Below are 17,085 nucleotides of genomic sequence, written 5' to 3'. Positions count from 1 at the left end.
TCAGTCTGCTAGTGGCCCCGTGTCCCTGGGCTGTGACCCTCACACATTTCTTACTTCCTTTTCCCCATCCCTTAGATGAGGTAGGGAGGCTAGGAGGGGGAAACATCCTTCCCGCAGGTGGGCTGAGGCTCCGGCAAAGTCTTTCTCTGCCAAGTGGGCTTCTGAGAATGCATTGGGTGTATTTCACAAAGGTCACTCTCGCCCTCCTTCTGCCAGAGCCAGGAGGGGATCTTCACTGTGAGCACTCTGTGGGGTGCCTGGAAGTAAAGCCTAGAAAAATGTGCAGGCCTGCTTGGAATTGTGGTCCCAAGGAGTTCCCCACGTTCATGCTGTCTGCACCCAGCCTCCAGCCTTTCTTCAAAATTACCATCTATTATAAGTCTTCCAGTGATGTTCTGACTCAAGCAGCTTCTCTTCCAGGTCTCAGGGGGGTGGTTTCCTAGACACTGCAGCTCTCTGATGGGTCCAAGAAAAGACGTTGTAAGGATAAGAGTGAGGACTTGCAAGCTCTTTACGTCATGGGTCTGCAGCTGCAAGTTTCTAGTTAACGTCTCGGTTCATTTTAGAGATAATCATTTGATTTTCTTAGTCTTGTTAGTATGGTCGGTTGTATTAGGGGCTTTCCTCATATCGAACCGTCCGTGCATTCATGGTTTATTGCACTTAGTTCTGATTGTGAATTTTCAGTGTGCTGCTGCATTCTTTATGGTCGGGTATTTGCACTGATAGCCATACGTGAGACTGGCTTGAAGTTCCCCCTCTTTATGTATGCTGTCTTTATCTCGTATATATGTCAGTATTACACCCTTTTTTCATGATGGAGACTTTAAAGTTTTTCTTCTTTTTCTGTGACCTAGAGCTGTACTGTCTAATAATGGCTAATTATATGTGACTGTTATACTTAAATTAATCAAAATAAAATAAAAATTAAAAAATTCCATTACTTAGTCCACACTAGCCACATTTCAAGTGGAAATTTAGCTGGTGCCAATAGAGAACATCTTTATCGTCACACGAAGTTTCACTGGAAACTTTCATGAGTTTCATGAGTCAGAGAAGCTTCCCATGTCTCTGAAATCTGCACTGTCCAGGCCAGTGGTCACTAGCCACAGGTGGCTTTTGAGGAGATTTGTATGTGTGGTGTGTTTGTGGTGTGTGTACAGTGTGTGTGTGTGGTGTACTTGTGTGTGTGTGTATGGTGTGTATGTGTTTGTGGTGTGTGTTTGGTGTGTGTTTGGTGTGTTTGTGGTGTGTGTGTGTGGTGTGTGTGGTGTGTGTAGCGTATGTGTATTTATGGTGTGTTTGTGGTGTGTGTGTGTAGTGTGTGTTTGTGGTGTGCTTGTGTGTGTGTGTGTGGTGTGTATGGTGTGTGTGTCTGGTGTGTTTGGTGTATGTGGTATATCTGTGTGTGTATGGTGTGTGTGTGGTGTGTGTGGTATGTTTGTGGTGTGTGTGGTGTTGTCTGTGTGTGTATTGTGTGTGTGGTGTGTGTGGTGTGCTTGTGTGTGTATGGTGTGTGTGTGTGGTGTGTGTGTGGTGTGTTTGTGGTATGTATGGTGTATGTCTCTGTGTGTATTGTGTGTGTGTGGTGTGCTTGTGTCTGTGTGGTGTGTGTATGGTGTGTGTCTGTGTGGTGTGTGTGTGGTGTGTGTATGGTGTGTGTGTCTGTGTGGTGTGTGTGTTTGTGGTGTGTGTGTGTAGTGTGTGTGTTTGTGGTGTGCTTGTGTGCGTGTGTATGGTGTGTGTGTCTGTGGTGTGTGTGGTGTGTTTGGTGTGTGTGGTATATCTGTGTGTGTATGGTGTGTGTGTTTGTGGTGTGTGTGGTGTGTGTGTGGTGTGTGTGGTGTATGTCTGTGTGTGTATTGTGTGTGTGGTGTGTGTGGTGTGCTTGTGGTGTGCTTGTGTGTGTGTGTATGGTGTGTGTGTGTGTGGTGTGTGTGGTGTGTGTCTGTGTGGTGTGTGTATGGTGTGTGTGTGTGTGTGTGTGGTGTATGTCTGTGTATCGTGTGTGTGGTGTGTGTGGTGTGCTTGTGTGTGTGGGGTGTGTGTGTGTGTGTGTGTGTGTGTGTGTGTGTGTGTGTTTGGGGGGGTATGTGAGTTGATGGGCTTCTGACTTACAGTGACCTTTTGCGCAGTAATATGCAGATTAGCCCAATAGCTTTCATGTAAGCTGCAAGTACTTTCCCGTTTGTCATTTGCCTTTTTTTTCCCCGTTGTTCATAGTGAATAGTAGTTGTTTCAAATGTTGCTAAACTATTCTGAGAGCTTTCATTGTTTTTCTCTGCCTCAAGCTTTTAAAATTAACAGTTAAAAACATGAAAGTAATGCATGGTAATAATTATAAGCATATTAAAAATGAAGAAAAGAAAAGAAAAAGAAATTGCTTCAAATACAACTACTCAAATTTTGGTGTTTTTTTCCTCAGTCTTTTTTTTTACCCTGACAGAGGGTTCAAAGCAGCTGCCCCACAGGGAGGGCCCGCGACTACCTTCCGCTCAGCCATTCATTCCTCACGGACCCACGTGGGTCTGTCCGCCCTGCGTTAGCCTTGGCTCTCTGGGGACGAAGTGGAGGGCGAGGGTGGCCCGTTGCTGCAGGGTCCTCTGCAGATGGCTGTGCTGGTCTGGTCCTTGCTGTTGGGCTTGTGCGTGGGCGCGAAGTATTTTTGTGTTCCTTCCATCTCTGTTAAGGTGTAAACTGCTTCCATGTTAATATGTGCTCATCAGATGTTGTATTTCTTGGTAAAATACACCTGGCATAGTATTTATCATTTTAATCTTTTGTAAACGTACAGTTCACGGGCATTACATCCATTTACAGTGCTGTGTGATCGTCACCACTATCTATACCCAGAACTTCTTTATCACCTCATGGATTTCTTGCTGTTGCCTCCTTCTTTCCTTCAGCAGACATACTACATGACTTTCTTTATCGATGAGCCGTCCGCAGTACTATTCTGAAGTATTCTTAATTGTAATTCTCTTATAAATGATGTTATCGTGAACTTCTTTGTGTGCAGAGCGTTTTTGTTGTTTAGAATTACATTTTTTAGGATCGACGTCCAGAAATAGAATTTCACATTTGGAAGGAATGAGCATTTTTAACATTTTTCCCAGCCACATTTTGATAGTTTTTTTATTATTCTGCAAGGTCATGAGAGCAAATTGAGGGTGTTTAAGAGGTAAGTAAGGTATGTGCTTTCTTCGAATACACACAGAGCCCTGCCTGGCTCACGCTTTGGGCTGAAATGAGAGTATTTCTTTAAGAGCTAGTACGTGTGTTTAGCTTTTATTCTTACTTTAGTGTCTTTAAAAATCACTCTGCACTAGCCAAATATGGGCTGCAGCTCTGAGGAGGCCTCCAGGCCTTGCCGCGCAGAGTCACCAGTTTGTTAATTTAGCCGCTGGGACATCAGTGGCCCCGTGATTGCAGCCCAGCAAGACCTGTTTGGGTGGGGCTCTCCGTTAAAGGGTGCCGTGCTAAGGTAGGTCTAATTTTATAGAAAATTCTGGGATACGTACATTTGAAAAAATCATTTTTGTGTTTGGTCTTGGCAGAAAAGCAGGCCTCTGTGTGTGTGTGTGTGCGTGTTTGTGTACATGCACACGCACTCACGTTTTAATGTGTGAGCATGTATTTTCTAGATATTTGGAACCACGGTGACAAAGCTTTTCCGGTGTTTCCGCTGTACCTTTCCCTTTTTTGCACGGCATCGTGGGAGGTGTGTCAGGCGTGTGCACGTGTGGCTGTGCCGCTGTGCGCTTATCCAGGACAGGCCCTGGGCGGCATCCACTCTGCTCCTCCAGTAGCAGGAGCTTTCGGTCGCCCTGGTTTAACTCCTTGAGGACATCATGGTCTGTTGTTAAGCTCCTTCCATTCTGTGAGATAAGATTTGAGGCAGATATTAGGATTTCAGACTGTAATTCCAGTTGTAACTTTCAAGAATTTAGTGTTTTTCCACACATCTTCAGGAATGCATTAAGAAAGGGAAACAATAGGGCTATATGCTGGGTGGGGACATTCTTATCTGTAGAGTTTAAAAATTATGTATTATGTTGGCATTGCAGACCGTCTTCTCATTCTTATTTTTGTTTCCAGTGTTTGCCCTTTTGATGTGTGTCGTGTGGTCACAGTACGTGGTGACATTGTGCTGTGTTCGGCAGCCCCAGAGTTTTCTGTGTGTCTCCGTCAGGTGGACCTATGGGACTTCCCTTTCTTATCACTGGGCTTGAAACTTTTTTTTTTTTAATAAAATAAGGGTAAAATGCAATAACGTACCTAGAACAGCTCCAGAGGCTGCTGAGCCGCAGCCCGGGGGGCTTTGCTCCGGTGGAGCTGCAGCGACTCCAGACGTGTTTCTCTTTAGTTTTGTCATGGTCAGATGCACATGACATACGACTTACCACGTGACCCAAGTGCCAGGCTCAGTGGCATCAGGTACTTTCACATCGTTGTGTAGGCGTCGCCACCATCAGCTCCAGGACTCTTTCATCTCCCAAAACTGAAACTCTGCCCCCATTAAACACTCTGCATCCCCTCCCCACCACCCCTGGCCCCCACCATCTGCTTTCTGTCCCTAGGGACTTGACTGCAGTAGGGACCCAGCATGAATAGAGTTATGCGGTATTTGCCCTTTTGTGATGGGCTTATTTTGCACAGCCTAATGTCTTTAAGAGTCATCCATGGTGGAGCACGTCAGAATGTCCTTCTCTTTTGAGGCGGAATAACAGTGCAGTATGTGGATGACACCACGCTGTGCTCGTCCGTTCCTCCACCAGCGGCCAGTTGCGCTGCTCCCACCTTTTGGCTGATTGTGAATAACAAATGCTGCTGTGAACGTGGGTGTGCAAATGGCTGCTTGAGTTTCTGCTTTCGATTCCTTTGGATAAATACCCAACGTGGAACTGCAGAATCGTATGGCGAATTCTATTTTGAATATTTTGAGGGACCACCATACTGTTTTCCAAGGTGGGTGCACCATTTTACATTCCCACCGACGTGCGCGAGGGCTCTGATTTCTCCACGTTCTCACCAGCGCTTATTTTATTTATCTATTTTAAGATGATGGGTGTGAAGTGGTGCCTCACTGTGGTTTCGACGTACATTTCCTTAATGGCTGGTGACGCTGAGCGTCTTTTCATGCCCTTATTGGCCCTTTTTGCACCTTCCTTGGAGGAGTGTCTATTCCAGTCCTGTGCCTCTTTTGAATAGTCATATTTGTCTTTTTGTTGTTGAGTTGTAAGAGTTTTAAAAAATATATTCTGGGTGTTAACCCACTATCAGATATATGATTTGCCAGTATTTTCTTACATTCTGTGGGTTGTCTCTTCACTCTATTGATAGCGTCTTTTGATGCACAGAAGTTTTAAATTTGGGTGTAGGCCAGTTTATTTTTTCATTGGTTGCCCGTGCTTTTGGTGTCGTGATCCAGGGAGTCATCGCCAAATCCAGTGTCACGAAGCTTTTCCCCAACGTTTTCTTCTAAAAATGTTATAGATTTAGGTCTTGTGTTTAGGTCTTTGATCCATCTTGAGTTAATTTTTATATATGGTGCTAAGTAATAGTCCAACTTTATTCTTTTGTATGCAGATACCCGGTTTTCCCAAAATTATGTGTTGAAATTACCGTCTTTTCCTTATTTCATGGTCTTGGCACCTTTGTGAAAAATCATTTGACACACGTGTGATGGTTTATTTCCGGGCTCTCTTCTCTGTTCCACTGGTCTATACGTCTGTCTTTGTGCCTGTCCCGTGCTGTTTTGATGACTGTGGCTGTGAAATCAGGAAGTGTAAGACCTCTAATTTCTTCTTCTTCTTCAAGATTGTTTTGACTATTTATGGTCCCTTGAGATTTCATATGAATTTTGGGTTGGGTTTTTCTATTTCTGTAAAAAAAGTAGTTGGAATTTCAGTAGGGATGGCATTGAATCTGAAGATTGCTTGGGATGGTATCAACATTTTAACAGTACTGTCTTCCAATCCATGAGCTCGGGATGTGTTTCCATTTACCGATACCTAATTTCCTGCAGAAATGTTTTGTAGTTTTCAGTGTACAAGTCTTGCCTTGGTTATCTTATCCTTTTTGATGGTATGGTAGATGGAATTTTCTTTATCTCTTTTTTGGATTGTTCATTGTTAGTCTATAGAAAACCAGTGATTTTTGTGTGTTGATTTTGTGCCCTACGACTTTGCTATAATTCATTTATTAGTTCTAACAGTTATTTTTTTTGGTAGAATCTTTAGGGCTCACTATATATAAGATCATGTCATCTGTGAATAAAGATAATTTTATTTCTTCCTTTGCAATTTGGATGCCTTTTGTTTCTTTTCTTGCCTAATGCTGTGGCTAGGACTTCCAGAACTGTGTTGAATACAAGTGGTGAGAGTGGGCATCCTTGTCTTATTCCTGATCTTAGGGGAGAAGCTTTCCATTTTTCACCATTGAGAATAATGTTAGCTGTGGTTACTTCAATTTTGAGTGTTAGAATCTATAGGCATTTCCCCCCTTAGGTTCCTTTCTGTGCTTTTATGTCTAGGAAGGCTATCTTTCTAGCATAAGGACAGCTATTTGCTTATGTCTTCTTCTGATAGTTTTTCCTGTTTCATGTTTTGTGTTTATCTCCTGAAGTCATGTAGAGCTTATTTTGTTTGCACAGTAAAGAAAGGATCTAATATAGCAGTTTAAAAATAAGCATTGAACTAGTTGACTACTACTGCCTTGGCCCTCACCAGTGTGACATGCCCGATTACTTCCTGCAGCTGCCTCAGTTCTGTACTTAGGAAGGGGGATGCTGTGTCTTCGAGAGTCTGGGTGCCTTTCTCTGTCAGGGGGTGTGGGACAAGCATGCTAAAATGACTCTCAATTCCTTCACGCTTCCTGCCAAAATAGAATTCTTTTATAAGGTCCTTTTTTGTTTTCCTTAAAGTCTAAGCATTATAGAAAAGTACAAATCATCCCACAACCCAGAAAGAGCCATTGTACACGTGTCCCCAGCTCTCTGTGTGCAGGGCGGTGCAGTGAGCAGGGTGGGCTGAGTGACCAGGGGCCACACAGCACTGCTGTCTTCAGTCCAATGTCAAATTGAATTCTATTGGAATTTTCAGGAGAAAAAAGTACTGGCTTGAAACTGAAGGAACTTGAGAAAAATGCAAACTATATATCTCTCTAAAATTCTCCTAAGTATATGAAAACTTAAAAACAAACTTTAAGAATTTGTAGTTTGAAAATACATCTTAACTTTAGACCATGTTCGTGAACTACCTGCTGTAAAGAAATCACTCTTCTGCAGTGGTTCTTTGCTTGCCACCCCCCCACCCCCACCCGGTATAGATTTAGTATCTGCGTTTTGTCAGGTTTCTGACATCACATCCCTTCACGTCTAGTCCTTAGTCCTGTGCGTAGGTGGACGCCGGGCTTGTCCCCGTGGTCTTCCGGTTTCTGTTTCTGTTCCTGAGTTCTGGGCCTACGGGTTCCGCATCCGTCTGTCCGTCAGTGACTGGGTTGGTCTTGCTGTCCGTCTTTCCGAATCCCCTTTTCTCAGAATACTGTTCCCTCGCAAGCTTGGTCGGTTTTCCTTCCCTTTTAGGGAAGCATTTGCTCTACATTGGCTTCTGGGCCCTTTGTGTCCCGTTTTCCAGCTCCCTCCTCGGGGATGCCCATTCCTGCTGCTCCGCACTCTTAGGCTCCCGCGCTCATGGACTCGGGACTGGAAGCTGAATCTCTTTGCCCTCTGTCTCCAGGCCGAGCCCACGAGCTGAAATGCTGGTGGGCCCTCTGCGCCCCCAAACCAGCCCCCTTGCCCTCAGCCCAGGACAGGGGTAGGGGGGCTGCCCTCCCCTTTCACTCGCTCCTGGTCAGGACATCTGGGACCTTTGCACTCTAAGTCTTCTTTCTTTGATCACCCCGGGGCCCAAGGCCGACTGACTGGCCATCCCTGCTCGCGTCCTCGCCATGGCGTGGGTTGCCCTGCGTCCCTGGTTCAGGTGGGGGATCGTTCGGGTCGGTGGGAGAGGGGTGCGCGGTGCTCTCCGTGCTCTCAGAGCTGTGCCGCCGTCACCGCCTCCACCCCTCAGCCACACCCGGGACCCGGCAACAGTCTGCTGCCTGTCTCTGCGGACCTGCCTGTTCCGGAGTTCCGTGAACCGGCATCAGACGTCATCTGTCCTTTGGTGACGGGCTTCTTTCACTGAGCACAGTGTTCCTGAGGCTCGTCCACGCCGTGGGCCATGTCAGTGGCCGTCGTGTTCTCTTGGACCACTTTTTGTCTCTCCGTGCATGCTGGCCTGGCCTTTGGGCAGCTTCTGCCTTTCGCCTGCCGGGATTCCGTGGCTACAAGTGCTCGTGGCCGAGCCTCTGCTTGGACAGGCGTTTCCACTTCTCTTGGGCGCGTCACTGGGCCACAGCCGGCGTTTTGAGGAAGCGCCAGACCGTTTCCCACAGCAGCTGCGCCACCCGCACCCTCCTCCCCCGCCCCCAGCCGTGTCTGAGGGTCCGCTTCTGTGCAGTCTCCCCAGACTTGCAGGCTTGTCTCTGCGTCAGCGTCCCGGGCTGTGGGGCGGCATCTCGCCGTGGTTCGGGTTTGTGTTTCCCTGACGCCTAGTGATGTTTGGCATCTCCCACGGGCTGTTGGCTGTCAGTCTGTTCAGGGCCTCGGCCCGGTCTTTCCGTGGGCGGCCTGCCTGCTCGAGCTCTTCTTTGCTCACCTGGGAGGGTGACAGACCGAGGCGCGGCGGGCCCTCCTCCCCGTGCAGGGCGTGGGGGCTGGGCGCGGGCCTCCGTCCGCTGCGCGGGCGCGGCCCCCGCCCCCGTGGTCCGCGAGGCTCCGGTCCCCCACCGTTTTCCCTCCATTCGTTGCTCAGCCTGAGGTGCAGGCTGCCGGCCCTCGGGACGCACAGAGGCACCAGCGGGCGGCAGCACCTCCCGCGTGGCAGCCGTGCACTCTGGCGTCGTGGGCCGTGGGTGACGCATTTGGGCCCAGCCGTGGCCAACCTGGGCTCTGGCTCCGGCCCACAGCCTCGCCGTCCAGAGCTCTGCTCGGATCAGGGGTCTGAGTCCTGAGACGTGGTGGGTGGGGTTTGTTTTCTTTGTTTCGAATTGTGGTAGAAAACCCATTAGAGTTTTCATCCTCGCCGTTCTTTTTTTTTTTTTTTTTTTTTTTTTTGCGGTATGCGGGCCTCTCACTGTTGTGGCCTCTCCCGTTGCGGAGCACAGGCTCCGGACGCGCAGGCTCAGCGGCCATGGCTCACGGGCCCAGCCGCTCCGCGGCACGTGGGATCCTCCCGGACCGGGGCACGAACCCGCATCCCCTGCATCGGCAGGCGGACTCTCAACCACTGCGCCACCAGGGAAGCCCCATCCTCGCCGTTCTTAAGCGTGGTCCAGCAGTGTCAGGGACATTCACACTGATGTCACCACATCTCAGGAACTTTTCATTTCCCGTGTCTTGAAACTCTGCACCCACTGGACGTACGTCCCTGCCGTGTCTCCCGTCCCTGTCCAGGCCTGCCGTGGCCTCTCAGCACCTTGGCCTCGTTGGGTTGGGTTGGACCATGCCCCTCACTCGGCTGGCTGGCCTGGTGGTCCAGGACCCTGGCAGGCCGTGTGGGAAAAGGCGGCGTCCTGTTTTCTCAGGGACTGGGCACTCTGTGTTGGCTGTGTCCTGGGGTGTCTGCAAGCCCGAAACCAGCACTTGGTGCCGCGTGGCTGTTTTCATGTTCTCAGAGCCTGGCCTGGGCCACCTGCCGCTAGGTCCTGCCGGACACCCCCGCCTGGCTGCGGGCAGCCCCTCCCAAGCCCCCCGCCCCAGGGACAGAGCAGGGCTGGAGGTCAGCTCTGGATCCAGGGCTGTGGTGCCTGCCCATCACCAGGCGAGGCTTGTCCTCGCTCTGCCCCTTTTCCCTGGACGAGCTGTGGACCAGCTCCCCGTGCAGAATGGGGTCTCCCGAGTGGAGCAGGGTATCCTCCGCCCCGTGTCGCGCCCTAGCCCCCATGGTGAGGACGGCAGATGGGCCATCATGTTGGTGTCTGCTCGCGGACGTCAGGGCTGTGTCACTGGCCTGACTCTCTTTTCTTCTTAATTTACAGCCAGAAAACCTCCAGAAGAACTGGCTGCGGGAATTTTATCAGGTAAGAGCCCCGTGGCGGCCGGGCCCGCGGGAGGGGAGCGGCTCACATTGCGAGAGATCACGATTCGTCCTGTGGCCTCGCGCAGGCAGCCGGGGAGTCCCATCCACTTCCCGGTTCCTCCTCGGAGGCCCCTCCCTTCTCAGATGCCCCCACCCCTGCTGGGGTCTCTGGTTGTCGGAGGGGAGGCTGTCGAAAGCTGGCGGGGACATTTGGGTGCCTTTCGGGGCGCCCTGGATTCTGGGCAGAAAGCACGATGACCGGCTGGCGGGTGGACGCCGGCCGGAGGCTCTGGGGGAAGCCTGTCGGGACGAGCGGCTAGTTCCCGGCACCTTCCGTGGAGCAGCTGTTGGTTGGGCCCCTCGTCTGTGGTCAGTTCTGTCCTGGATGCTGGGGGGGCCGCTCTGGAGGGATGACAGAGGACTCTGCTCCTGGAGCCTGTGCTCCACGGGGACAGGCGAGGAGCACAGCCAGGACCAGCTCAGACGCCCCCCCACGAGGACCAGCCTCGCAGTATCGGGGTCCTTGGCGGCGCGCGTGGGACCCTGATGGGGCGTTGAGAGGCCACTCTGGGAACTGGTGGACGAGTAGGGCATCCCGCTCAGCGGGGCTGCAGGCTGACTGTGGGCCACCAGGAGGCCAGTGTGGCCGCAGAGCCTGGGGTAGGGACAGAGTGACGAGCCCAGCACGCGTGTTCTGTGAACAGGAGGAAGTGTGGATATTGGGGGCCGGCCTCAGGGCTGCTGAGACCCCAGGGGCTGAGGGGTGGCACCTGGCGGGTCCCCTCGGGGGCGCTCAGTGTCCTGACCATCCCATGTGGGACACATGGGCCACTGGGCAGCCCTGGGCTCCTGCCGTCCCTGCTGGCACTGGGGGGTGGCCACCTGTCAAGTCTGTTGGTCTGAGCTGTCCACGCCTGACCCCACCAGATGCTCAGACCACTGGTGGGGACGGGTGGGGTGCGGGTTCTGCTCCCACCCTGGAGATGCAGCCGGATCCAGAGGGAAGAGTCCAATGAGGTGTGTCTGCCTGGGCTATTTGGAGGTGGGCGGTGGTCTCGGCTGGGAGGGCAGGCGGGTCCCTGGGGAGCATCTGAGCCCCCGGAGGGTGGGGTTGGCAAGAGGCCGTGGCGGGGGTGTCTGTGGTAGTGAGTGGGGCTCGTTTCCCCATCACCTGGGGGTTCTGAGCTCTTCCTTCCCCACATTCTGCCCTGCCCAGGTGCAGAGCTGACCTCAGGGCCCCGGCCGAAGCCTGGCCTGGCAGAGCTGTTACGTCAGCTCCAGGCAGGCAGCTGTCCGAGGGGGCAGGGCGAGACCACCTTCCTGGTCGAGGGCTCACCTCGGGGGCGCGGTCCGGCTCCAGCGGCTCCCTCTGCCTGTGGCTGTGGAGTGAGAGGCCCTGGTGTGTGGCCGGAGCCATCCGTCCAGCTCTGTCTGTTCCCTGGTCTGTGTTAGTTTCGGCCAGAACAGCTGTCATGTTTGTTCGTTTGTTTTTCATGGCTGGGCCTTGGCAGTGCCCGAGGAGCACAGGGTGTGAGATGTGGTGGGTAGCGGGCCTGGCTCCGGGCTGGGAGGGGTCTTGGCGGTGACGGCCTCAAGGATGCAGGTGGGAGGCCTGTTCGGGCGCTGGGCTGCCCTCGGTGAGAGGCCCCTGGGATCGGTCACGGGGAGCCGGCGTGAGACGCCGACTTGACAGGCCCCAGACTGAAGGCGCGGGGCTCACGTCCAGCCTTCCTTTTCCCTCCTGTTTTACTGACGACCTGGAGCCTCGGTGCAGTTAGGACAGTGAGTAGCCGGTGGTCTGGGGGTGAGTTCAGAGGGCGGCGGCTCCACTTTTTGTGACCTCTGACCCCCAGGAAACACAGACCTCCTCCTTTCTGAGCCTCCTGGCTGCACACTCAGCCGTGTCGGGCTGTTTCCGGAACCAGAGACCGACCGGCGGGTAGGCAGCTAGGTGCTTCTCTCGGCGTCGGTGTGCAGGGCGCCCGCGTCCTTTCTGGAACACTCCGCCTTGGCAAAGGGAATAGAACGTAGGGAGTGATGAGAGCTGCGGGACGCTCTTCCTGGTTTGTGAGCAGAAGCCTCTTGAGGAGGAAGAAATTTCAGTGGCAATTCTTGAAAGTAAGATTTTTAACACAAGCCCCCCCGCCCCGCCTTTCTTGGGCCGACTTGGTCAGTGGGGTGCCCAGCCCCCTGCCCGCAGCCCAGCAGCTGCAGGTCGGGGAGCCGAGCAGCCCCACCCAGCGCAAGGCTGGCGCTGGCCCAGGGCCCGGGGGGGTGGGGCCTTGAGACACGGGGAGCTGGGTGGCTGCACTTTTTAAAAAAAAATCCTAGAGTTTCTGTTATGCGGTTATGATATTTTTCAAAGTAGGCTTTTAATGACCTGCTTTTATAAACAGGAGAACTGAATACAACCTTCATGTTTTCTAGAACCCTTGGAGTAATTTTTGCTTTTTTGTCAAACTTGATCACCGTAAAAATGCAGGGACAGGAGGAAATACCGTTTATGTTCCCATCCTTAGTTCTGAACTGAGATTTTCGTGTGCTCTGTCCCGAACGTGGCCACGGCACCAGAGAGGGTGGTCAGCCTTCCAGAAGACGCAAAGCCTGGCCTCACCCCTGCTGGCCTCCCCATGCTTCCCTGCCCTCTGTGCCCATCCCAGCTCTGACCTCTCCCCAGGCCTCAGACTCCTGGAACCATCGCCAGCGACCCTCACCCACTTCCAGGCCAGCGGCAGCCTTGCCAGCCCCCTTCATGGTCCCTCGGGAATCTCCCTCGGGGCCGCCACACCCCCCGTCCTTTCTCTGTGAGCAGCGGAGTGCACTGCAAATGGAACCCAGGTCCTGCTGCCCTCCTGCTTCCCGTCTCCATGCGGGGCCTCCAGGCGGCCCACTCACCCCGCTGCCTCCTTCTGTGCCTGCTCTGTTCCCAGGCACGCCTGGGGTTTGGGCCTCTGCCTTGCCCCCCCGCCCCACTCTCCTCGTCCTGAGAGGCCCCTCCCGGTCACCCTCTTGGCCTCCCCCAGCCTTATCTTGCCCTGTGGACTCGTCACTCTCTGAACTTGTATTCTGCACCTGCAGCCGCCACCTCCGCCCCCAAATTCATATGCTGGAGCCTCATCCCCATTGTGATGGCATTTGAGGCGGGTCCTTTGTGAGGTGATTCGTTCAGGTGAAGTCATGAGGGTGGGGCCGCCATGGGATCAGTGCCCTTATACAAAGAGGAAGAGACCATGCTTGGGAGGTGCCAGCCGCCGTGCAGGGTGCTGGGGGCCAGAGGGGAGGGGCCAGACACCCCGCCCTCGGGAACTTCCGCGGTGCCGCCAAGATACAGCCGGAAACAGCCCAGGGGGACCTAGGGCTGCTCTGGGCTGGGCTGCAGGAACCGGCTTGCAGGGTCCTCAGGAAGGCCCTGGACGAGGCTGCAGCCAGACCTGAGGACGGGCAGGCGCAGCCGTTCTGCCTCTGACGGTCACTAATCCTGGTGACTGCAGGCCAGGTTGGTGGGAGGTCGATTTTAACTTTCCAGCTTACAGAGACGGTGCACTTGGGGCAGGGCCCGTCCTGCTGCTGCATCCCTAGAGCCTGGAGTGTGTCTGCACGTGGTGTGTGCTCAGCTCTCAGCTGAACAACAGTGAAGAAACAGCACAAAGCAGTGGAGGATAAATAAGTGTTCCCACCCCCATTCTGCCTGTGCTTGATGTCACACCCTCACGTCTAATGTCTGTGTGTCCCGGGGAAAAGGTCCCTTCCTTAGCCAGTCGCAGGTCAGTGCACTTGGACATCTTACTCTTTGTTTGGTAAACTGGGGAATCTTTCTCTGTAGATTAATATACACTCTCTTTTAATGGCTTCAGGGTATTTCATCAAATGGATGGATAGGCCATCATGTTTTAAAGTCATTTTTCTATCAATGGCCCTTAGCTTGTTTCAAGTTTATAGTAATGCTATAGATAAATTATAAAACAGGTATGACGCTGGCTCACATCCAAACATGAAAAATCAGCAAGTATTGATGATTTTCTATTGAGATAATAAATATTTGTTATTTACTAATGAGAAATCCAGTAAGATGTTAGAACTGGTTCAAAGAAGAATCCAAAGAGCAAACATATGGGCTCTGCTGTCTGCAGAATTCACAGAACTGTAAAACACTCAGAGATCATTAAAGACAGAGATAACCCGAACAGGGACAGGGCACCGCTAATCTTTTATGCCCATTTGAAAGTCTTTCACAATTTTCCCTGACAATAGCTTAAAGAATAACGGGATGAGTAATATCTTCTTCCAGCTAACATGGAGAAACAGGTACCAAATTTATCCTCCTGCCTTAAACAAATTAAGACCAGAAAACATATATGAAACAGTAGTTTTCAGACCTCAAGCAGCAGGCAGGACTGAGGGGACGAGAAAGGAGCCTGTACTCACCCCAGTTTACAGCCAGAGAGAACTTCTAGGCTAGGGTCCAGCAAGACAAAAGTTACAATTTGATGGTTTACAACCAATGAAAAATGACCACGCAGGCAAAGAAGCAGGGAAACAGGACCCTTAAAGAGGAGAAAAGTCAGTCAACGGTATGGCTAGAGGTTTATCACTTTTATTGACCTTGGAGAACCTGCTTTTGGTTTTATTGATCACGCCAATGTTGTTTTCTGTTTTCTCTTTCACTGATTTCTGCTCTTTATGTTTTCCTTTCTTTTCATCACTTTGGGTTTAATTTGCTCTTTTATATGTAGTTTCTGAAAGGAGAAGACAAGAGTGACCAATTTTAGAAATTTTACATTGGGGAATCATCACTAAAAATCCTGCAGACAATAAAAAGATAATAAGGGAAATATCATGAACAACTTTTTGCCAATAAATTTGGACACTTATATGAAAGGAAGATGTTTTTGGAAAAACAAAGGCTCAAAGCTAAGTCAAGAAGAAATAAATGAGCTCTCTATTAAATTAAAATTCTGCTAAACACTTTCCCACAAAAAAGACCGTCTAGGACCAGATGGTTTCACTGACGAATTCTGTCAAACATTTAAGCAAGAAACAGTAACAATTCTACAGAAACTTTTCAAGAAGACTAAAGCATGGGCGATGCTTCCTAACTCATCCTGTGATGCAAGCAGTGCCCTGACAGCAAGGGCAGACAGAGGCATCACAGAATAAAAAGATCCGTATCCCCCATGGAGTAAATGCCAAAATTCATGGAACTTTAGCAAATCGAATATATGAAACTATATATATATATATATATATATATATAAAGATACAAGTGACACAAGCATGCGTATAAACAACAACATATCAAAAAGTTAATGCATTAGTACCAAGGAACAGAAGCCTGGTGTTAACATACAAAATTAATAAATAAGATTACCCATGTCAACCGACTGAGGAAGACAAACCACATGATTATCTCGGTAGGTGCACAAAAAGCATTTGCCAGAATTCTACAACCGTCTCTCATGCAAACCCCCAGCAAACCAAGAATAGAGAGGAGCTTGCGCAGGAGCTTCTCTAAGGGCACTACAAACCCCACAGCTGACGCAATGCTTTTTTGCCTCGGGAGTGGGAGTAGAGCAAGGATGCCTGGTTTCACCTCTCTGTTCAGTGTGGCAGTGAAGGTCCTAGCCAGTGCCGCCAGGCAAGAAAGGAAATAGAGCCACACAGATCTGAAAGGAGGAGGTTAGACTGTGTCTGGGCTGAAGGCATGACTGGAAATCATGAGGAATCCACAGAAACTTTACTATTACAAATACAAGTCAACTTATTTAGTTTGCAACATACAAGATCAATTTGAAAACATATTTTTCTGTTAGATATGATCACTTATTACAGTAGCACCAAAATGAAATACTTGGGTATAAAGCTAATGAAATATGTTAATGTCTGTACACTGAAAACATAAAACACTGATGAAAGAAATCAGGGAAGATACAAGGAAATGGAGAGGTGTACCATGTTCATGGACTGCGAGACTCAATTATGCTAACATGTCAGCTCCACTAATTGATCCACCAGTTTTGCAGTTCCAATCAAAATCTCTGCAGGACATTTTGGTAGAAGACTGCAAGATGATTCCAAAATGTAAAATGTATATGGCAGAGCAAAGGAACTAGAATAGCCAAAACAGTGTTGGAAAAAAACAGTTAAGTTTAAGGAGTCACACTTTCTGATTTCAAGACTTACTACAAAGCTACTGCAATCAAGACAGTGTGCTTTTGGGAAAAGGACAGAGATATGGATTAGTGGAACAGAAAAGAGATGCAGAAACAGACCCATAAATATGTCTAAGTGATTGACAAAGGCTATAAAAAGACTATTCATTAGATAAGGGACAGTCTTTTCAACAAATGGTGCTGGACCAATCAGACATCCATTTGCAAAAAAAATTTTTTTCCATACTTCACACCATACACAAAAATTAAAATACATTGTAGACTTAAATGTAAAAGTTAAAATTATGAAATTTCTAGAAGAAAACTTAAGACAAAAATTTTGTGGATGGGGCTTCCCTGGTGGCGCAGTGGTTGAGAGTCCGCCTGCCGATGCAGGGGACACGGGTTCGTGCCCCGGTCCGGGAAGATCCCACATGCCGCGGAGCGGCTGGGCCCGTGAGCCATGGCCGCTGAGCCTGCGCGTCCGGAGCCTGTGCTCCGCAACGGGAGAGGCCACAACGGTGAGAGGCCCGCGTACCGCAAAAAACCCAAAAAGACAAAAAAAACAAAAAAATTTTTGTGGATGGCAGCTAGACTGTGGTGGTGATCACTCTGTAGTGTATACAGGTGTCGGATTACAGTGCTGCACACCTGAAACGTACATTAAGCAAACAGACAAATAAATTTAGCTCTAAGTCCCGCCCCCCCATCCCCTCCCAAATCTTTATGAGCTTTGGTTAGGCAACGGTTTCTTAGATACAACACCAAAAGCACAACTCATAGAAGAAAAATGCTGATAAATTAGAACTTTG

At 50.3% G+C, this 17,085-nt stretch overlaps 1 protein-coding gene across 1 annotated transcript in view; it reads left to right on the top strand.

Annotated features, from left to right (window-relative positions):
* The window catches only part of INPP5A (inositol polyphosphate-5-phosphatase A), a 173,641-nt gene that overhangs the window by 48,300 nt on the left and 108,256 nt on the right, over positions 1-17,085 (top strand). Inside the window, exon 2 of the mRNA XM_082853914.1 lies at positions 10,084-10,125. Within this exon, the coding sequence (XP_082710040.1) occupies positions 10,084-10,125 (42 nt within the window). The remainder of the gene's footprint in view (positions 1-10,083; positions 10,126-17,085) is intronic.

Source organism: Leucopleurus acutus (genome assembly GCF_964270905.1).
Source record: "Leucopleurus acutus genome assembly, chromosome: 14".
NCBI classification, from domain to species: domain Eukaryota; kingdom Metazoa; phylum Chordata; class Mammalia; order Artiodactyla; family Delphinidae; genus Leucopleurus; species Leucopleurus acutus.
This window is presented reverse-complemented; position numbering and strand designations above follow the sequence as displayed.